The sequence below is a fragment of the Seriola lalandi genome, unplaced genomic scaffold (genome assembly GCF_002814215.2).
Source record: "Seriola lalandi dorsalis isolate HSWRI2012SDOR001 ecotype SW California unplaced genomic scaffold, Sedor1 jcf7180002052129, whole genome shotgun sequence".
In the NCBI taxonomy this organism is placed as follows: domain Eukaryota; kingdom Metazoa; phylum Chordata; class Actinopteri; order Carangiformes; family Carangidae; genus Seriola; species Seriola lalandi.
The window spans coordinates 264,199-287,361 of record NW_019522682.1 but is presented as its reverse complement, the minus strand read 5'-3'; the positions used below and the strand labels follow the sequence as shown (position 1 = coordinate 287,361).

The window sequence follows — 23,163 nt, the reverse complement described above, 5'->3', positions numbered from 1 at the left end:
TTATATCGTTAAATAATGTGTTTGCATAATGCAAATGATATTACATTAGTCCATTGTTGGTTCTTATATACGCAGTTTTAAAAAATTTCACAGTCAACTTAATGTACTATAGACTACTAAAATGAATTGGCAGTTGCTAAACATCTTCTGGCCACATGATGGCGCTGTAAAACCAAACAAAATGCAGCCAGTGGAGGAAATAATTATCTGACTGTGGGAATAAAATAATGCCTCCGTTAAAGTTTATTAACAAAAGTAACTGAATCTTTCTGAATGCACTTTTAAGACTTTATATTAGTGATTTGCCTATGTGTTGTTATTTCATATGCAGGACTGGGTGTTTTAACATTTACAAAAAGTATCTTTGTATTGTCAGAAGGAGACGTCCACTGTTTTCAGAAGGACCTCAGTAAAGAGGATTTGCGTGCTGTCCCTCCCAGAAACTGTCAACAGACTGTCATCCCCTCAGAGAAGGAACAAGCCTCTGAAAAAACAGATGTCTGTGTGTTTACCAAGTTATTTAAGATGCTGTTATAAAGGCAATTACAGCCTTAGTGTAACACTGTTTACTTTGATTCTAGTTTGTCCTCTTTTCTCATGTCTTTCAGGGAGTGCAAGGCTTAACACTAGATTTGCACAATGTGGGTCAGTGGCCATTTCACTTTTTTTTTAATCATCTTCATTTGAGTTGGCGGTATATAGAATTTCTTTTATGTTGTTTTATCCTATTATTTTTTAAGAAACAATCTGGTACTCTGATGAAGTGTTTTTAAAATTTTGGAAATGGAGCTGCAAGTGCAAAATGAGAGTCTGCTGGAATGGTGCTTTCATGTGACATTGTAGAGATTGGGGAAAATAACTTCCTCAACTGGAGGTTAGCAGTGAATGTGATGCTGTTTTGCATCTGACTCTAAACACTGCAACTAATGAATTAGGCTCATAACATGTTGGTAACACTGAATTACATTCCTGTGCTTCCAGTATAGGGACAGGTTTAGCCAAGTTTAAAGCTTAAAGATAAAAAGCAGTAAGTAAAAACTCCAAAGCTTTCTAAATCACACTGTTACTTTGTTTTTCACAAATCTAGAGATAAAACCCTCACCTAAACAACAAGCTAAGAGTATGACCTATTTCTTGACCAACCAGCACCTGCAAAAGCCCAAGTCTATCCTAAGTGGTGTTTCCAGTTTTGAGTGCTGTTTTACATGTAACTCTTAAAGCTAGCTTGCAAAATGAAAAGTAAATAGTAAAGCTTTGAAGTTCTTGGAAAGTTTAGTTGTTTTGGGCTATGTAACAGTACCCCCTTGCAAACTAGTGTTACAACTAAACTTGGCTGAGCAATTCCTGATTCAGTCTGTCTAAATTCAGTCTTTGTACTGGATACACTTGAGTCAAACAGAGCTTCAATTAGTGGTGTTGTAACACCTGTGCTTTCCCTGCTATCGCATATGAAAACAGATGCTGTGAAAAAGCTGGTGAATCCACCCGGTGAATTGAAGTTAATTATGCTCTCTCTTTTAGCTGTTTCTTTGGTCCCTACAGACTCCTGAGGGAAACATCTGGCTCCTGCTAATCCTCGTGGTTTACCAGCTAGTTGCTAACAGTATCTGGCTGCTGTTTGGTGCTGCCCATACCTATTCAAAAGATCTTCTTATACTATTGGTGTAAAGTAGATGACTGGAAATGTTATTTTTGTTTAAGGCTTTTTTTTTTTCCTTTGGGTTTATTTTACTTCTCTTCTGAATCTCAGTGTGTTGTGCCAGATTCTCGTCTCTACACTCTTCACTGTGTTAACTGTATCTGTTCTTCTGAGTTTACTACATTCTTCTTGCGCTTCCTTTTATGGCAAATTGAAATATCAACAGCAAACAACTGTAATCAACTTCAATAAAAACATAAAGAGTGACATTCAGCCTGTACAGGTCTATCACAGTGTTACAAAGCTCAGTGTTTTGCGGGAGGGAAAGAGGTGGGGGCAGAGGGCACTGACTGACAATCTGTTGTGTGCTGTGGTGAAGTGAAGATTTTGATGATCTTTCTCTTTCTTTCTTCTCTCTCTTTCTCATGGGGGGGGGGGTCGGGGGGGCTCGCACATAGGATATCCAGCTCTTGGTGCTATCTCAGTCGAGGGCCTGTTCGCTCCTCCCTGCCTCTCTGCTGGCCTGTTCCAGCCGTTACAGTGTGGGGAGGCCATGATAAGGTTATCAGACGGCCTCCATCACCCGGCTCACGCTGGAAGAGCCTGCTGCCCTCAGATTTCACCCCCCCGCTCCCAATGACTCTGACTTCTCACTCAGCATGTCCCCTCTCTCTCCTGTCATCCCTTCCCTCAGCTTCTGTGCCTCTGGACCATCAGCTCGCCACCGTATGTCAGTTGGAAAGACTTTCTGTATGCATGGCCATGTTTGGATGTGTGATGTAGGCATTAGGCCACGCCCACAAGGCCTATCACCTTTCTGTAGGCAAAAAGAAGGATGATTATCAGTTATTTTCTCCTCTACACTCTGGTAATTTATTCAACAAGTGAATCTAATGTCAAGATCCGCCCACGGTTGTCACACAACTGCACACACATTAAAAATTTAATAACATACGACTTTCAAAATGCTAAGAAGTCCTAGAGTACACTAAACCAGTGGTTATCCATTGTTTTGGCCTGTGACCTTTAAAACAAAGCAATGTTTCCTTGTGACCCATAATAACTTAAATATGTCTGCACACTATGATATTTCTCCCTGTCTAATTTAATTTATGCTAGTATTTGCTAATTAGCACTAAGCAGAATGGTGAGAATGGAGAAGGTTTTTGGTCATAAAGATTTTGACCTGATGATGAAAAGGTTTCGTGACAATCCATCCAATAGTCACATTTCAGTCTGGACCAAAGTAGTGGATTGGCAGACACTGCTATCCACAGAGCCATGCCGCTAGCTAGACTAGCTAAGTTTTATTTCTGCTTTCCTACCCTGTGTATCATCTCATGAACCCTCAGATTTATCTTGTGACCCACTGGAGGTTGGGAACGACTGCAGTTGAATATTTTGTAGAAATGACACTGCCTTCAAATCCTGCAGGAGAACATTTTTACTAAAAAGATTTCAGCTGCTATTGAGCAAACAAGAACAATTAAATATAAATTATTATTCAATGCCAAACAGCATCAAATCTTTATTTTGAAAAACAACAACAACAACAACAACAACAACAACAACAACATTTTGCAGTTATTGGACAGGTTTGATGAGTAAACAGAGGGACGGAGAAGGGGATGATATGTGGCCCCGTGTCACCACATGGCTTATGTCCATAACAGCTGTACACCTAAGATGCCCTTGCCACTGCTGTTTCACCACATCCATATTTGTTTGTTGATAAATTAAGATTTTTGCAACAAAATGAAATCTAGTGAGTAAGGGATATAAATAGGACCTTTACTGGCTGCGGATATTGATGATAAGCTTAAAGGTCACAGCTGAGAAACTGGTATTTTAAAATGATTTCTGAAGCTCACACTTGTGTAACTGTGAGACGATGTTCATGATCATCTTCTACAATGGCAAGTAGTTTTATTTTCTGTTTCCCGCATTGGAGTGTTGGAGCTCCTCTTATAGTAACATCAGGCTGGATGTAACGTGAAGGTTGTGTCCTAGAAAAAGCAGCCTCAAGAAATGTTGATCTATTTCTTTCTCATCCCGCTTGTATGACACTTTGTGGGTGCAGCCTTTTCCAGACGTCATCGCTGCACTTATCTGTAGGAGGGCAGGACCATAACACAGTGTTACTGGCAGTCAAGTAGTATCACACCCCCCCACACTGTGTGACAGCAGCGGATGTGATCATACAGCAGCATCTTCCTGTGTTCAGTCATATAGAGGAAATCTGCTGACAGTTTATTTTTACATTTGGATTATTCTGTCTGTTTTAAGAACAAAGTGATGGATCACTGGCATGTCATTCAACATTAACAATCGACTTTACAAAAACAGCACAATTCTAAAGCTTTCTTGTTTATATAATCATGACTTTTAATTTATTTTGCCGTTAAAACGTTAATGTTCTGGGTCACTCCCAACAACAAAACACTTACACACTTACACCATACACAAATAATATTGCTATTTCATTATATAGGCTATAACATTTATATTTTTTATAAAATAACATTATGATTATTTGTGCAATGCAGTAATTTTATGCACAAGCACATTCTGTGAAAGCATTTTTTCTTTTCTATAAATAGCATCTCTTTGGTTTATTAATACTTTTTTTCTTTTAATAAACAACACCTCTTTTACAGATTTGAAGGCCCTGCTTATTCCAACAAGTCCTCCTAAACAACCTAAACAACCATGTAGGTCGTTTTTTCAACCTTCTGATACGACCCATAGGAGTGTCTCCTGAAATAGCGCCCCTAGGACGGCATCAGTACCAGACCTTGGTTGTCGTGGTTACCATAATAAATGATTGTACCAAGAGTACCGAACGTTGGTTAGTATAATAACAGTCATGGCTTGGTTATGTTTAGACATTAAAACTACTTGGTTATGTTTAGGCATTAGAACTAAGGGTTAAGAAAAGATCATTATTTGGGTTAGAATAAGTAGCCTACTTCCTCAACATCAGACGATCTTTGTTGTCATGGTTACAATAATAACAACGAACAGTCATGGATAATAAAAACAATATAAAGTACTGGTTTCACATGGAAATCGAACACCGATCTATATATATCTATATCACCGCACTTTTCCCTTTGCTCCTGTCATAATTACTACGACCACTAGATGTCGCCTAGCAATAAAACGTAACTATAGGTCGTAATAAGCTGCTGCACAAACGACCTGTGGGCTCGTTTTTCACAGGAGGACAGTCTCTCTGCTGCTGTATGTTCTCCCTGGAAATGAATAAGGTATCATCATATCTAATTTCATCTTGTAACCAAAGCCACAAGTTCCTTGAATTCAAATTTCTCAGAGAGAAATTTGATATTTGTGCTGTCATATTATTTCATATTGTTTCCTTGTTTACTGTAATGGTTGAACCTAAGTAACCAGTTTCCACTCTTGGGCTCCATTAGGCTCATTTCACATTTTGGCCCTGATTTTATGGAAAGATCTGCAAGAGAGGGAAGGTTTTACGTTTGGGGGGAAAGTTTTAAGAAACACAGAGAAACAAGTCGTTCTAGTCATGTGAATCTTATATTGATGAATCAGCTCACATGGAAACAGATTGAATGTAGAAAAGGAAGAATCTGAGTCATGCAACTGTAAAAGTGATTTTTGTTTTTGAGAGGGGGGATGTGTACGTCCAAAACAAAAGCAGGTACAGGTATCTTACAACATTAAATGATTTCTCAGATTCCCATGATATTTCTTTGATCTACATAAAGGGGAGAAAGTGGGGATCTCCCGCTCTGTCTTCCATGAATGTGTCATCATTGCCTCGGGCATGTTCAGCCAGCCATCCATCCATTCTGCAGTGTTTCCACAGCACAGACCAGGGTTCATTTGCATGGAACTAATTTGCAAGACAAATTTCAGCTCTGTGCTCCAAGTCTTTACCTGCTGTTTCAGTCAGTGTGTGTGTGAGAGAGATAGAGACACAGAGCTGCATTTGTATTGGGCTGTGTTGGTTTTGACAACACAGAACTGATGTTTGAGTCTTGATTTTTTTAATTTGTTGGTTGATCTTTACAAGATGGAACAGATTTGGTAGATTTGTTAGAGCTGAGCCTGTGTCTGGTGTCAGTGTTGTGTTGTGCTGTAACTCCACTGTCCAGGCAGCGCCCTGCTCACATGTTATGGATATCTGTCACACTGAAAATAAAACTTTTAAAATGTATTAAAGGTATTATGCTGAGAGCCCCAATGGCTCACCTGGTATAAAGCGCGTACCATAGCGGCCCAGGTTCAAGTCCAGCCTGTAGCCCTCTGCTGCATGTCAACCCCTCTCTCCCCAGCCCGTCTGTCTCTCTCTCACTGTGACCATAATAAAATCCAACAAAAACATCCCGTTCCTACACACCTGCCTAACAGAATAGATGTGCAAAGCTTCCTCCTACAATAATAAAGCCAAAAATGAAAAAGGAAAGATATTGTGCAAGAAAAACTTTCTTTTGTTACTGTATTTCTGATTGCTCTGTTTCCCAGTGAAGCTTAGTAAGATCTGAACAGTTAGAAAGACAATCAGGCAAATGTGCAACTATTGGGATACCACAGACCCTAAGGCAACATATATGCAAATGATCAAAGGTTGGGAAACCACATAAACAGCTCCACCACAGTCCTCTTCTGCTACTTTGTCCGACATCTGTGTTTAAAAAAAAAAAAATCAAAAGTACTCCACTGCATGAAGCTTTTCCCACCCATACACCTGTTCACCAGTGAAGGGATTACAGGTGCACACAGGCTCGCACGCTTTCTTCATTTTCTCCCGTTTTTCCCCAGGCTATTCCCCCACAGGGCCGCCCCTCCCCTTTCAGGACCTATGTCCTGTTTGTTTAGTCCCACCCAAGATGATCCTCGTCCTGTCTTTTCTGTTGGGTTACCTGTGCAGGATTTTGATTTGCTCTGTTTCCTCACACCAGGATGCAGCGACAAGGCCTAACTGTTTCACAGGATCACAACGGACCCTGTTGCCCTGGCAATATCAACAAATTTTGCATAAAGCCGTCAGATTTGTTTGCCAGACAGTAAGCCCTCACATCTCCTCTCCTTCCTGTTCATACACTGATTTCTTCTCCCCCACTCACCCATGAATAAACCTTTGCACTTGAAACTGTGATCCCACCCTTTCATTTGCAAATGGTCTAAGTGTGTTTGATCCTGCATCATATGTTATATCTCATTCATCCAGAAACCGAAGATGTTTAGTTGCACGGTTTAAAGCTGGTATACTTCCTCTGTTGACATGACTTAAAACATGTGAGGCAACTGATTACCTTAAATAATGGAAGTAATGGATGATTGAGAAAATTATTTGTTGGAGTAAATAGATTGAAAGTAACATTTTATGTTCAAAACACTAAAAGACAAATTATTTCTACTTAAAATTAATATTTAAGTTGAAAACACTCAAACTGTCTCTTGCTTACTAATAAACACACAATGCAATACATTTTTCAAAATGTAATTCCAACAACATAACAATAAAACACACATTATTAGGACTAGAGATAATCTCACCTCTGTCCAGGATCGGCATCACCTGCCCAATAAAGTTAAAAGATTTTTGGCTACTCCAGATGCAGTTCACTGGACCAGACAGGAGGAACATTGCTGTAGGTACATCTCTGTCAACACATGCCTTCCAACACGATCCATGGGGTCAGGTGAGGAGAAGCCCGGTTTAGGGCCACATCTCCCTGAAGGCAGCGGACTCCAACAGCAAAGTGATTCATCAATATCCTAACAGAGTGTGAGACAAGAAAGTAGTGGACCTACTCTTTTTTTTAGTAGTGAGCCAATGATTTGCTTGCACAATCTGAGTGGACTCACTGAACTTAATGAGCTATTTTTAAGTTTTGCTAGTTCAATATAACCAATGTTAGCATATAAATCGAAGCAAAACAAGAGGTAATATTAGCTTGGTTTAATCCGCTGGAGACAGCTCTTGGTGAGGGAAGGAATGAAGTTTGATGCTGACTTCACAACGGTTCTCCTAGACTGGTAAATAAACAGCTGTTAATGCTAACGTTGGCTATGCAGCAATAGCAAAACTTACATATAGCCCCTTTAACTTAAAAAGCTTGATATTAGCAGAAAGGCTTTTAGTCACATTAAAATTTGAACTCTCAGATCGTCAGAGGTGAAAGTTCTGGGTAATATTGGCTTTGAAACCAACTTTATGTGAATAGTGCAGGAGGAAAACCGTTTGTCTTGAGCTGTGTGATTTGGATTTGATCCCATTTTCTTTATTACTGCTCAAATCATGATGAGTTATGATGATTACTATGAGGATTTTTATTTTTATTTTTTATTTTTTCATTCTATTTATCATTTTCCATGAAATGGCTCAACAAAACCCTGAAATATTCTGATGCACAGGTGAGTAAAAACTAAAGAGACTATCCATTTAATTTTTCTATGTGTGTGTGACACAATAACAAAAGTCATTTGTTCATAAGATTACTCCAAATTTGGTTTTTATCATTATCATGAATTTGCATCAACAGTTGGTCTAACTTACCTTTAAAACTCATTTTTACAAACTGTGACTGAGCTTCACTCAGTGTTTGTCAGATTTAAAAGGCTGGGATGATGATGATCTGATTTGCCTCAAGCAGCTTAATGTCCTAACAGGTTTGGTGTTTGAGGAAGGTGGTGAGTTAAAGTAAATCCAACAGGCTGGCTGGGTGTGGTGACAGTTGACTAAGTAATCAGTCCCTTTTTCCACAGCCTCGTATTTATCCCTGTATCCCTCACTGCAAAGGCCAAGCAGCGACACTACTGCATATATGCAAGGGTGCATGAACAAAATTCATTATGGCCTATGACAGTTTGTGCAATTCTGATTTTTTACCGAGATTATAGAGCTGGATTTGCCTCTTCAGCAATAACCAGGAAGCAGCTGGGCACAGGGCACAGTGGCATATCTAATTTGGGCGACGTAAAAATTTCCTCTATCCTCTTTCTAGTCGGCCTTCAGGAATGAATAGCGCTCCAGCCCTTGGATTTGCATGGTGTTCCGGGTGTGTTATTTGAATGCATGCTATCTCTGGTCCCGCAAGAGATTTTCACCTGAGGCCACAGTCAAGTAGTTATTGTACATCCTGCACCCACAGGAGACTGACTCAGTAAAACACACAGAAAGAGCCTGAAAGGGCCGAACAGCGAGAAAAAGTGTGTTTGCAGTGCTCATCGCGTTATCTTAGACAAACACCGCGCGTGTATTTTACCTTCTAGCTGTGAAGGATTGTATATTTTATTTCACTTTGCATTTCTTCATTGAGTTTTATTTAAAAAGACCAACCAAAGATTTTCCTTCTCACTTCACATTTTATTTTTCAAAGGAAAGCATTTATCAACTCACATACAGAATCAGGCTAATTTACATTGCTCAAGCATATTTTAAATTAAATATAAGAAATCAAAAATTACATCAGCAAATCTCCCATTCATCCACATATAAACACATCTTTGAAAGAAGACAACTTCCAATATATTAATTAAATACATTCTAATTAACTGCTCAATTTCTTTGTGACACAGATGACATTTTTCTTAAGTTAAATTGCCTTCAATCAGAATTTGATTTCACAGCTTTCTTATTCTTGTGCTTTTCTCTGTAAAGATATTCAGGTTACATTAACATCAGCTGGTCGTTTCAGAAACAGAAATTAATTGTACATGTGTAGAAAACACTTGCTACTGTTGAGTTTGGCTTTCACTTCATGCCATGCTGGCTCTCGTGGTGCCGGCGGAGATCCACCTTACGCTGGAAGCCCTTGGAACAAATGTCACATCCAAACGGTTTGAAGCCTGTGTGCTTCCTGCTGTGGGTGATCAGGTTGGAGCTTTGGCTGAATGCTTTACCACACACTTGGCATTTGTGCGGCTTTTCACCTATAAAATGTAAAAAAAATTAAAAAGTTAAAACAGTAAGAAATCTACACAGTCAAATCTTGGATCGTTCTCAAACGATATAACACAATGACTCTGTCATTCTGTAATTCTGGAAAGTCAGGTTTGTTTGCATTTAAAATGGTGCCAGGTATTTTTACCATAAAAAATAAATTTTTCACTAATATGAATGAGGGAAGAATAGTGCCATTGTTCAGATTTGTCAAACATTTATTGGCAACAAATGTGGACTGCATAGAGTTCCTTTCACAGAGCTCTGCACGCAGCAGGAAAACCAGATATGCAAATCGACAGGACATTTGTTTAAGTTTCTTTTTCTGATTTATCAGCAGTTATATTGCTCCTGGAAACAATTCCTGCATGCTGCACTTGGAAAGCAGATTATTACAGCAAGAGGAGACATGGACAGTTTTACTTTTTTACTAGTATCATAAATACATGTCTGTCAGACAATCCTCATGTTGTGACTTACCAGTGTGAATGTACGTGTGCTTCTTCATATCGGACTTCTGGTGGAACCTCTTGCCGCAGTACTGGCAGGGGTAAGGCCTGGTGTCCGAGTGGATGAGCAGGTGTGTGGAGAGGGTGGAGGAGCGCTTGAATGATTTCCCACACATCTTGCACTCGAAGCTTTTTTCCTGCTCAATGACAAAGAGCACAAAAAAAGTGTTAGATTGAGAGCAGGATGTCACAAATGCTGAGCTTCAAAGTTCATTCTTATCTTGGAAACAACAGTTGACAAAATAATCTCACTATAAGGTCCATTTACTGTAGTAGTACTGTAGTAGTTGTTTCAATCATAACATAAGATGAGAAACAGAATATCTACAATTCCTTCACAACTGGGCAGATTGTCATGTCAGTGTCATAAAAAATATTAAAAGTCAGTGAGTTGCTTTTATTCAGTTAAACACTGTAAAACCTCATCCTGGGATTTAGTGAAATCAACTAATCTTTTAATTAACTTTATGTAAATTAATAATCTATTAACTATTAACTATTAGTCAGAACTTCAATTCATTAGTTCCTGTGTCTCTAACTCTTCAAGTTCAAAAGTTTTAAACATACAATACTTTCCAGCATGTTATAAAGAGTAATTTGAAGCCAGATTTCTTCTTGGATTAGTTGCATGATTAGTACTGATCACTATTAATTAATTGTGATTTTAAAGGGGCATGTCACCACTTTTTTACACATCAAGATCGATTTGCTTATTGAAAGTGTGAGTAATACACAGTCTGCGAAAAACATTTGTATTATGTCTTCTGTCTGGAGGAGCTTTGGCACATCTGCGAAATTTACTCTGATGGTGTCACAGTGAGGGTCTAATGAAGAGTGGTGCATTATGGGAAGTGTAGGATCAAGCATTTTCGAAGATTAATCAACACTTGGGGCTAAACGTCTGAATATCTCAGCGTCTGCCCCTTTAATTCTGATCATTCAGTTTTGTTTTGTTTTTAAACTCTCACAAGTCCTCCAAACTTTATTAAAGTGCAATAAATAGTTGGACTACACCTTTTAAAATGACGCATCTTATGATGTTTAGAGTCACTGATGTACCTGAGAGTGGACATTCATGTGTTGCTCCAGACTGACTGCGTGACCGAAGCTTTTTCTGCAGATGCTGCAGCCGAAAGGTCTCGTCCCACTGTGCGACCTCCTGACGTGAACCTCCAGTCCATGGGGCGTTGAGAACACCTGAAAGAAGAGTTCGTCCATCAGTAAAGCCTGCTGACGAAGAGATATCACTCTACAGATAGTTGTTGTATGTGCAGGCGTGAGGCCGACATGCGGCGCGTACCTTGTCGCAGGTGATACAGTGGTAGGTGTCAGAGGTGGGGGAGTAGTGTGTGCTGCAGTCCAGAGGCTGCTGAGGCTGTGGGCTGCGGCTGATGTGGCTGCCGTACAGAGAGCTGGCATGCTGCAGCACGGTGGGGCTGAAACTCATCTGACGGAGCTCGTAGGAGGAATGCATCGGCTCCCAGGCATATGGCTTGTAGTAAGGAGGGAATTCTGCCATGTGAGGCTCTGAGGGTGCACATAAGCAAACACAGAACCATGTGTTACCTTTCTGATTTAAAGTTATGCTGTAGACGTAGCAGAAGAAGATGGGGGGTGAGTGCACTGGTCGCTCACCAGTTAGGAAGTATGGCTGTGTGGGAGCTGCAGGAGGTCTGGTCGGCTCTGGATGAACAGGTAAGGGACACGCAAGCTCTGTCTCCTCCTTTTTTAATGAACTGCGATCTGGATCGGGAAACTGCTTCTCTGACCGAGGCCTGTCTGAAGAGTCTGTGCTCTGAACCGCCGGTGGGACTTCTGCAAATCCACAACAAATAAAAAGTGTGATTGATTCAAGCAGAAGTCATGGCCCTGCGTGATTAGACAGCAAGTAAACACCCTATAATAACAAAACCCTGCAGTTCCTCCCAGAGGACATTTTGTTTAAAGACATTCTGTAGATATTCACAGCTAAACCTTGAAATTTACAACTAGAACCTGATGTATTAGTTAATAAATGGCAGATGCATGATTAATACATACACCTTTTTTTTCTTTTTTTTCTTTTTTTAAATTTGCCTAAAAACTGACGTCCATGCAAATGTTTCAAACACAGCAAGCAGCTTTAAAATAGGTATGCAGGGAAATAAAAGCAGACAGCAGGAGCTGAATTGTCCTAAACATTGTATCCCTCATGTATTCAGATAAAATGATTGTTTTCGGAGTCTCACCTGTACATATCGGGGCCTTCGGCTCATCTTCATATGACCGGTGAACATTGAAGGACATGCATCGTTTGTTTTTCACCAGAAATGACCGGGGCATGTTGATTCTACACCAAACAAACACCAATAGGTTAACTCTTACAACTTATTTAGGAATTTAGAATAGATGTTAATAAATAAGTTTATCATGTCATATTTGTAAAAAACTAAACAAAACTGTCACTTTCCAACATGTTATTCTAACATCATCCGGATACCTCCGCAATATCCTTTCCGCCGAAATTACAGGTGCGTTACTCTCCTTTAATGCAGTCAATTATATTAGGATATCCATATGGTAAAGTAACTAACTGATTATCAGAAAATATGTTTTCTTTATATTTTAACAGGCTGGAAGACAAAAAAAACTACAATTAAAAACCACATTGTAGACATTTGCTCAGTTTGCATCACCCTGTTATTCATGAAAAACTAATAAAAGTTTCACTTTAGCCTGGTTTACTTTTATTTCACAGGCAGGCGCTACTCACCGTTAACCGAGCAAGTTCCCGTCGAAATAAAAGGCGTCGTAATTAAAAAAAAAAAAATAAAGTAGTAATAATAACGTCCTTATTCTTTATATGGGAGACGGCTCATGTGTCGTTAAATCCTTTCCCAAAAGTCAGAAAAGCAAAGCAGTGTATAACCATCGCACTTGTTGCTGTCTCTTTTCTCCCCTCCCTGATTTTCAATCAGATAACTTTGCAGGGAATCTGAGTGTGGTTGCAACCAATGAAAAGGCCAACCTGCAGATGGAAATTTGCCTAGAAAAACACCGGGCCTGTGCTGCCCCTGCAACAGTTACACAAAACACCTAGTGCTCCCAGAAACACATGTTGGGATTAAAGGCTAGATTTGAAGTTTTTTAAATGTTAATGCCTCAAACGAAAGACCATTTATTTGCATCCTACTGCATATTTCTGCATATTTGCAATGATCTTAGAAAGACATTTAATTTGAAAGCAAACATAGGTTTAGAAAAAGACACATGTTAACGTTAAAATGCAAAAAACAAGTAAAAATTTCAACCAAAAAAAAAAAAAAAAAATCCAACAAACTATTCCCACCTAACAATGTTTGATTTACATGATTTACTCCAAGTAATGTGTGTATGACTTGTGTGCAGGATTTAAATGGCCAAAAGATCATATGAGAAGGCAGCACCTCCAAAGATACACACACCAAACCAGTCCTGGAAATTAACACTGTTGACTTTTGTCTGTGTTTATTAAAGCATTATCGATATTCTCTCATGACAGATTTCTTTACAGGATACTTGTAGGCTAATGTCACATATGCGATACCGAAGAGCAAGATAGACATTATAGGCTACGACAAAATGGACAGATAAAGATTTTTTGGAAAATAAAACAATAAAAAAATAAAAATAAAAATTATAAATGATCATGTCACCTTGCAGAGTCCAGTAAAAAAGGCAGCAAGTGGCAGAGCCGAGAAACACTTTGAGGAGAAGTGGATTCACATGAGGGAAGCAGTGCAAGTACGCCATCTTGTGGACACTTGAATAGGTTTCAGGGATTTAAAATTTGACGGATGTTGACAGAAGACTGAACCATTAGTATATAGGGTAATTATAACCTTTGTTAAAATAGTCATTTGTTCTACAAGAAACAAAATGTGTAATTCACTTAAAGGTGGAAAATGGATAATGACAGATGGAAAACTTTTACCATCAAAAGAAGAAAAGCTATCTGAATCAGTTTTGGAGTAATAAAAGGTTCAGTGACTATTTCTCCACACTTTTAAATTTAATAAGCCTTTATGTTACATATGTACTTTTTGTGCACATTGCCTTTAATAATGAAAATCATTCATGATAAATTGTTGCTTTCTTGATGGACAGGTTCACAATAAAGCTTCATGTGGAACCTTGCCCAGTTTCAATTTCAATTCTCAGTTCCATTATTTATGTTGCTTAACTTGCATATCAGAATTTAGAAACTGCAGGTTTTATATTACTCCTCTTTATTTACTTATAACACTATGCTATAATTTTTACTGCCCATAGGTAGCGCATGCTACTCCTGCAGGACTAGAGCTGCAGGTCTGAAACAGGGATATATAAACAGACACACACACACAGCCACTGGTGGAGTCAATATTGTCTGATATGAGGCTGCTTAAAGTGGTGAGGGCCTCTGAAACTACACTGGTAACCTTGTCTAGACCTGTTTGTTTATTATGTGGTTCTGTTTGTGATTCTATTTGTTCTTGTTCTATCTAATTTTTAGTGGCAAGTGTTGCTGTAAAAGAGCAGGATGCTTCGTTAACCTATTCTGTAGTTATACATTAAGGTTAAAAATAACTAATTAGATGTCCGTTTCAAACATTCACTTCACCCTATAAATGAATTGGCATTTTAACATGTTGGCATCATGTTTTTGCATTATGCATTTAGCAACATTTATTCTACTGCATAATGTACATCTCAACATATGCATTTGTGTTTATATCTGTATGCTCTTTGCTACCCTTTGCACTTCCTGGTTAGATGCTATACTGGTTTTAATTGCATTGGCACTTGTACCATGACAATCAAATTGAATCAAGCTAATCTCACCTAACGACTATAGAACTCTGCTGTCTAGTTTATGCTGTATGGCAGCACCCAGCTAACTTCAGTGTAATACTTTACACTATCTACTACGTAACTTTTGGCTCCTCTAACCTATTTTTCTCACGTGTTGCTGAATTTGTAAGTAAAAACTTCTAGGCTACTCAATTTTCATCCTGCCAGCAGATGACATGAACTAAATCTTAAATGCCAAGACAAAACAAACAAAAAAGTCACATATTGTCAGGCCAGCAGTTTGAATGAAATAATTTTGATAGAAAGAAGCTGCAGCTCTTTTGTTAGTAACAATGATGCCAGTCATATTCGTGTTATGTAATCTGAATGTAAAATAAACACATGTTCAGCTTTACAATTTATTGTAGGGAAACCCATTTCTGCCAGGAAAAGACAGCAGGGGTGGCTAAAATAAAAATCTTCATGGCAAGTAAAAATTCTGATAGTATGTCATATTTTTTGACATTTTATGTAAAATATACAGTCAAAATCATTACTTTTTAGGTCAAAATAGTAACTTATTATGTCATAATTTTAACATAAAAATTATTAAATATTATTTTAGTCAAAATTATTATTTAGTATTAGTATTTAAGTCAACCATTTGAATTACTATAAATCTGACTCAGAAAAAAACATTTTGGAGTCATTATGTGATAATTTTGAGTTAGCATCTCATCATATTAGCCTACCATGAATTTCTAATTTTGCTATTCCTAACTTTTGTTAAATGTATTTTTACCTGGCATTATGGGCTTCCATACACATATCTCAACTACCTGGTGAAAAAAAATTCTAATTTGCGCGTGCGCTCTTCACATGTGGGTCACGCGAAACCGCATTACACACACTTCATCCTTCCACCAATGGGGTGACTGGGAAAACAATCTTAGCTTTGCAGCAGGGCCAACAGAGCGAAGAATCTGGCGAGGCACAGATAGAAATTATACCTCTGAGTTATTAGATGTAATTTATCAAACTTATTTTAGATGTTTTGCGGGTAAATTAATCGCAAAAGTTGCAGTCGCGACTCACGGGGCGCTAACTTGTGGGATTAGTTTGCATGCAGCCCGACAGCGGAGGCTGACTGCGGTGGGATGGGCTGTGAGGTGTTCAAGATGGCGGCGCCCTGTGGAGTGCAGCTACTCTAACAGGTAAACAGGTCCGATTATTTACATCTAATGTGTTTTTCTTACAGCGAATCTCAACGCACATGACTTGTTTTACTATCCACGGGCTGTTCGGCTAGCTTCCCCGCCGTCTGAGCACGGCTGACAGGCAAGATGAATCCCTGACCGAGTGTGGGTCGCTGCTCCCAGCTAACGTTAGCTCTCGGCGTTGGGACTGACTTGTTTTCCGAAAGACCCGGTGATTGATTTAGTAGATGTTGATGCTTTAAACGCATCATCGTGAATGTATCTGCGTTTTCGGTGCATTTTGAGGCGGTGTTCGGTTCGGCAGAGAAAGGCTGCCGACATATTTTTATAATGGGATAAAGTAAACCCAACCCTGCCCATTGTTCTCTGCGAGTTGTTTACGACAGGCAGCAGCCAGTGGTCAGTCCCCATACAGCAGCAGCAGCCCTGCCGCTTTCCAGCCTCTCTCCTCAGCCTGTCCGGGCTCTGCACTGCCCTCGGTGTGCACCTCTCTACAACACAGTGCCATTAAGGCCTCTGTGTGTTGAAAATGCTTATTTGATGTCTCATTCTGCATCTCAGCATTAGGATGTGGTGCAGCTTTCTGCATCATGCTCATTTGCTTTTATCTACCAGCTGCATCAAACTTGAATTCAGTCAGACAGTTCATTTCCCGTTATCATGTCAGTCATTAGTACCTGTTATTAATATGTGTTTATTTGACATCATCACTCAGGCTCTGCTGCCATCTTGGAGACAAAATGGGTCACTAGTTTTAAAGTTTGACCTTCTCGACCCCTCTGTCACATTGTACTGGACTCACTGTTCCTGCGTCTGTTGTCTGTCTGTCTATGCTTTGCCTAATCTATCAAAAATACAAACTTCATGCTAACAGGGCTGTGTTCAGAATTAGGGACACCGAAAAGTAAAGTCTTACAAATCATTTGATTATATACAATGGTTTAAAATCATACTCTGTTAGGGCCATGGATCTTAAAATGATCCAAAGCCCTACCTGCTACGTAGAGCTTTGGAAACCGACCTGCTCTGTAGGGCTTTGGATCATTTTAAACTTTTGATACCTACAGTCTCTAATGTCTAATCAAAAACAGTCTTGCAGGAATTTGCCAAAATAAAACGTAGTCTAAAATAAGATGGCTGTCTCCTGATCTAAATTAAGGGGCCTGAGGTGGTAACGCAGCTCAAGCTGCCTGTCGTGGTTGAGCAAAGGATTCTGGGATATCCAGGGAATGTAAACTGGTTTCAGTTTACCACTTGCTCCCGAAGCTCGAATAAAATGTTCTCAAATAAATCCAAAGATTGTAGTTAAAGAACGGACTGTGAATAAAATCTGTGAACAAATGATATCAGTGGCGACGTTACTCAAAGATACTTTGCTTTTGTGAACATCTGTGTCAAAACAGAATTATGACCCTGTTTTTACACCAGAATATGATTGGACAGTGACAGTCCAAACACAAATCAGAGTCCAATGAGAGAGCAGTTGGCTCCATTACCTTCATCTCCAGCAAAGGTTCTGAAAGGTGCACGATGGCGTGGGCTTTTACATGATTCAGGGGGGTTTCATTATATTTGTGATGCTGTTGAAAATAAAGATAATGTGCTGTGGGTTTATGCAAACCCACTGTCCACCTTGAAAACCTACTACACATTTCAGTACTTGCAGTGGAGATGAAGATAACGGCTGCTTTCTGATTGGACTCTGCTTTGTGATTAGGCCGTCGCTGTCCAATCAGATTCAGGTGTAAAAACAGAGTCGAAAGTCATACTTGTAACTTCAACTTCTTCTGTTGAGTTTTTACTCACACGATCTCTCTGTTGTTTTTACAAACCCTTTTCTACACATGTACAAACTTGAATTTCTCAGGCAGATTTATTTTACAGAGGTTGATTTACAACAACACACTTTGGAATTATTTGTGAACATCACTTTACAAACTCAAAATCTTATTGACCCTAATTTGAGCTCATAAAATGTCTTCATACTGCGTGCCTTTGTTTTCTAGCACTGAGAAATTTGAGATGAAACCCACTTGGCCCTCACTATTTTTTTTTTGTTTGTTTTTCTAGTGTTTGGGGGAAGTTTTTTTAATTCTGAAATGTGATCCACAATTTTGTTCAATTACTCAATTTCTTAAATACTGATGCTGTCACTCAAAAAAAATGAAGCTTCCAGTTTATCATGTAAGCCTAATTAGATAAACATAAACCAAACCACACGACTGATGATTTTAGCTTGACAGATATTTAGATAAATACCAGAGACCGTCCTCTGTTTACTATGACATAATTCTTTTGCATAGCCCATCCCTACACTGCAGTTTCCCAACAAAACTGACCATGTTTAAATAATAATGCAATGTTTTCTGTTCCTGTTATTTATATACACTCATGTTTGAGATTTTAGGGCGTATTAGATTAACATTTAATTTAAGAATTGTTATAAAGTAAGTTAAAATTTGGCTCTTGTTTCTGAATTAAACTATTTATCTATATAAGTTGCACATGTGTAGGCTCATAACCATGTCATCGATTCATCTCTTATTATGTTGAATAATTGTTTTTGTCCCTTATCAAGCAACAATGCAAAACAGTCCCTTGTTCCAGCTTCTCAAATTTGACAGTTGGCTGCTTTTCTTTGTTTTTATTCTCCGCGCCGGTGACAGCTGTGTCTGGACCCATTATCATTGTCCATCCGTCCCATTCTCATTAATGCAGTCTCTCAGGAACGCCTTGAGGGAATTCCTTGAAATTTGGCACAAACGTTCACTTGGACTTGAGGATGAACTGATTAGATTTTGTTGGTTAAAGGTCAATTTTCTGGTATTGCCGGGAAAAGTCTTCACTACATATATTGTGATTCTGCACAGACATGGATGTAAGCTGTGACTTGACTGGTTGTTTTCGGAGGTTTACAACTGCAAGGCGGTATTTCTAGTTTATCATTGTAAATTGAATAAAGGTGCAACAAGTTAATTCATTGGTTGGTCGACAGAAAATTAATCACCCACTAATTTGATAATCGATTAATCATTTTCAAAAAACAAAGCCAAACATTTTATGGTTCGAGTTTCTCAAAGCTGACAAATTCAAATTGAAGTAAATGAAATGCCTTTGGTTTTGTACTGTAGACCAGACAAAAGACTTTTAAAGAAGTTACCTTGGAGTGCAGGCAATTTTGACAGTTTTCAGTCTTTTCTGGTGTTTTATTGTCGGAAAGCTGAATTGATTAGAAAGAAAATATTGATTATCAAAAAAAAAAAAAGATATTGAAAATAATCATTAATTTCATTCCTAAAATGTAATATCTTTGGGTTTGAGACTGTTACTCGGACAAAAAACAAACAATGTGAATACGTTACTGAGCTCTGGCAAAATGTGATGAATATTAATCATGTTATAAACTAAACAAGTAATTGAGAAAAATAATAAACAGAGAAACTGATGATGAAAAAGATCTTGGTTGTTGCCCTAAACGCTCCTTTTTTGATTAAAGCACTACAATATCTCTATTTCCTTTTTATATCCTGCAACAAGCCTCTCTGTCCAAACTGAACAGGCCAGTTAGGTCGATGGTAATAATTTCTTGAAATGGACTGAGCAGGCTGTTTGTCTCTTTTTTTTTTTTTTTTTCTGAAACTGCTTTAAGATATTCACGCAGGAGAAAAGGAGCCTGTTGGTAACAGCTTGCACATAGCCAAATGTTATTTCCAGCGTGCACATGGAAGCGCTTGAGCTGCATAAAGCTTCTTTGTGTCCTCCTGAGCGTTTTCCCAAGCTGCCTGAGACCACACTGAGGGTGGCTCATGTTTGTGCCACTGACCTGTCCCTGCAAGAAGAAGAGTGTGAAAAACAGCCATGTTTGAATCCACCGTCCACACCCCGACTCCCAGAAACCCCATGACTGAGCAGTCCATTGATAACAGGGAAGCAATCGCGTTGTGACGACTTTTGTGATTCAACACACAGGAACTTATTCAAGCTTTTATCGCCTTGTTTTGATTTGTTGTGAACAAGAGAAGCTGGAGGAGACTCATACTGCCATGTTTCTTCCCAGAGGGCAGCGTCTTTATCTGACATGAGATTTCATGAGAGGAAATAAGATAAATTACGCTGCATATTATCTTGTCTCACTTTCTAAATAAGCTCTTGTTATCTTGGTTTTCATAGCATGTGACTATGTGCTGAAAGAATGGATATTCTGCACCAATGAAATAGTTTATAGCCTGTGAATTTGTTAAAAAAAACCCGAAAAGAATACACAACCAATTTCAACCATATTAGGATTCTAATCAGTCGAGTTGATTCGACGGCGAAAGTGTTGAAAGGAGATCTGGAAGACTGATGAGATCTCTGGTGCTGATTCATAACTCCTGTGAGGGAATAAGCTGCTGGGTCCACCGGTGCAGACGCCCTGACGATAATGACCTGCCCATCAGGATTATTTATGCCTGTTTTTCAGATGGAGATTTGCACGGCTCTCCTTTACTTTAATGACTGACTCAGCGTCTAGCCTAAATGTATCACAGACACCACTGATAGACTAATAACCTGAAATGATTAACACATAAGGCAAATTTGTGTATTTTTTAAAGCAAATTCTGGCTTTGGTTTTGACGGTTATTAAATATACCTTTTGAATTCAAATCCTCATTCAAAGCACTGGTGGTAAACAGGGAGGATTGAAATAAGTTGGCTTTAGCGAGGTCAGTTAAGGTGCAGGTCATGTATTGGGATCTGTCACACTGTCTTAATTACATCTCAGAGGTTTTCCGCCTAATTTGTTTGATTAATCCGTTCTAAGTCTGTTCTCTGAACTTGTCTTGATTTGTGCTTCATTGTGTAATTGTGGTCGTTCAGGTCTGTTTTTGTTTGTGAAGCTGTGTGTGGTTCTGTTTTAATACTCTCAACTCGTGAACTGAACAGTAGGACTGGTCAGTGATGAAATGTGTGTTTTAACAGCTAGTTCTGTCCCAGCTGCTTATGTGTTGAGTGTTTCACATATTGTGTGGTGTTTACTGCGAGAAGTATCAATGTTGAGTTTGTGCTTTCCTGAGGAGGAACAATGCTTGAGACGTTTTGAGCTGTCACAGTGGGAAAAACACAGGGATAGATATTAACATTAACAATGGTTCCACACCTCTCCATTTAGCTGCTGCAGTTTCAGGGTCCTGGTGATGTTCCTGCTGGCGCACTGTCACACTGTCAGGGCTTAATGGGACACCTGAATAAAATGGAGCCATTGTTAGTGTTACTACTAGCACCTGTACTTTTCCAAAGTCCAAATGTCTCTGAATCCAATGAAAATCAAGCTCAATAAGTCTCACACAGACATAGAAAACCCTTGAAGTCTACATAGTATAAATATCTGACTATGAAATGAAACAACTGACAGCCAGTGAAATGGATGAAAAATTAGCTACGGTTGTTATTATTAAATTATTAGTTGATGGAGTAATATAACATCTTTAAATTTTTTTATATATCTCCAATGAATATTCGCACTTTCCCATGAAAAAACATTAAAAGAAAATTAAAATAATCTGTTTTTGGGAAAATATACAGCCCGAATATCTTAAGAAGTGAGGGTTTCAGTTCTGGAGCTACAGTACATTTAGAAAGATCTGTGGCACTCAGTTTTTATGAAGGACCAGTAACTTGTAGAATAGAAAAACTATATTAACACTACACAGAATCAAAGTTTGGTTGCAAGAAAGTTAAAACCAGCCACAATGTTGATTTTTGAAAATTAGAGTTTCTTTGTTTTTTATGTGATTTGATTGACTGTAAAAACTTTCAGCAACAACTATTGACATGAACACGTGTTGCAAATCAGAATTTTTCTTGGATTTTCAGTACAAATTTCAAACCCAATCCTGTGATAAGAGAACAATAAGCAATTGTTGAGGCTTAGAATACACAAAGAATTACAGAAAATTATGAAATTTAGGTTGTACATATTATATTATTTTCTAGTGTTTATCTTTTTTTTAAATTTTAAGTATTTGATATAGGCATTTTTCAGTCTTTTTTGTACTGTCCAATTTGCTGATGTAATACTGCAAATTTCCCCACGGTGGGACTAATAAAGTACTTATTCCTAATAAAGGATCTATTTTATCTCAGCTCAGAGGCCCAAACTTCAAAAACTCATAAGTAAACAAGTATTTGGAGTAGAGCTATAGGATTTCGCAGGTCTTATGTATTTAATAGAAGTTTTCACCTGAATCCTTTTTCAAGAAAATCCATGACATGAACTGGAACTGGTTCTGGGTGAGTTGGAATGAAATGACCCTATACTCTATGGAATTACCCTATTCCCAAAATTAACTTCAGTAAGACAAAGCAATCTTTGCTCTGTCTACTCAGCTTTCAACTGCATCCCACAGTCTTCATTAGCTATAAGTTGGCTTAGTTGCCGAGTTGAGCAAAATTTAGCCTTTCGCAATCTTTCCGCATGTTATACCAAAAATTCCTTAATTCTATAATAGATTATCTTGTTTTGTGACTTGGCAGTGCAACAAGCTGTAACAACAACACTGATGTGTTATCATCTTATAAAATTGCTATGGCAAGCATGTTAGCAAACAGGTTTTTCGAGCGTTTTTGCTGAGAACAGCTGCCTGATGCGGCTGAAAACTAAGCTGATGAGAGTGAATAAATAAAGTAGAGAGTAGAAAGTAATAAAGTTCAGGGTCATAAAACCAAAACAATGAGTTAAAAGACTCTAAAACACTTTGTAGAGCTGGGTTCATCACTACAATATACAACATGCCCCATTTTAATCCATAGTTAATATAAAACTATTGATTAGAGCGGCTTAAAAAGAACTCTTGTTTTATAATGATTATTAATTTAGGTATGTCTGTTCAGTTAGCAAGCAAGTGAGGACAGCTCACACCTGTTAGCTATCTTTGCCTCTTGTGCCAGTTAGTCCCATTATGGCCAACACACACCTTACCATTATCGTTTTCATAATGTTTGTTTAATCTTTATTAATCCAGCAAAGTTCCACCAGGAAGCTGCCCAGTACAGCCTCAGCAGTTTGGTGTTAAGGCCTTTGCATAAGGGCTC

At 38.5% G+C, this 23,163-nt stretch overlaps 2 protein-coding genes across 2 annotated transcripts in view; one reads left to right on the top strand and one right to left on the bottom strand.

Annotated features, from left to right (window-relative positions):
• Window positions 1-8,975: 8,975 nt before the first annotated feature.
• gfi1b (growth factor independent 1B transcription repressor) lies at window positions 8,976-13,046 on the bottom strand. Its single transcript, XM_023399974.2, has 7 exons — window positions 12,834-13,046; window positions 12,310-12,410; window positions 11,717-11,896; window positions 11,382-11,608; window positions 11,141-11,278; window positions 10,053-10,218; window positions 8,976-9,562 (listed from the first exon to the last, which is right to left on the bottom strand). Exons 2-7 carry the CDS (start codon window positions 12,401-12,403, stop codon window positions 9,384-9,386), a joined length of 984 nt encoding a protein of 327 aa, XP_023255742.1. The 5' UTR covers window positions 12,404-12,410; window positions 12,834-13,046; the 3' UTR covers window positions 8,976-9,383.
• Window positions 13,047-15,842: 2,796 nt separating this feature from the next.
• The window catches only part of tsc1b (TSC complex subunit 1b), a 32,482-nt gene continuing 25,161 nt past the window's right edge, over window positions 15,843-23,163 (top strand). Inside the window, exon 1 of the mRNA XM_023399927.2 lies at window positions 15,843-16,086. The gene's annotated coding sequence lies outside the window, so the exon portion shown is untranslated. The remainder of the gene's footprint in view (window positions 16,087-23,163) is intronic.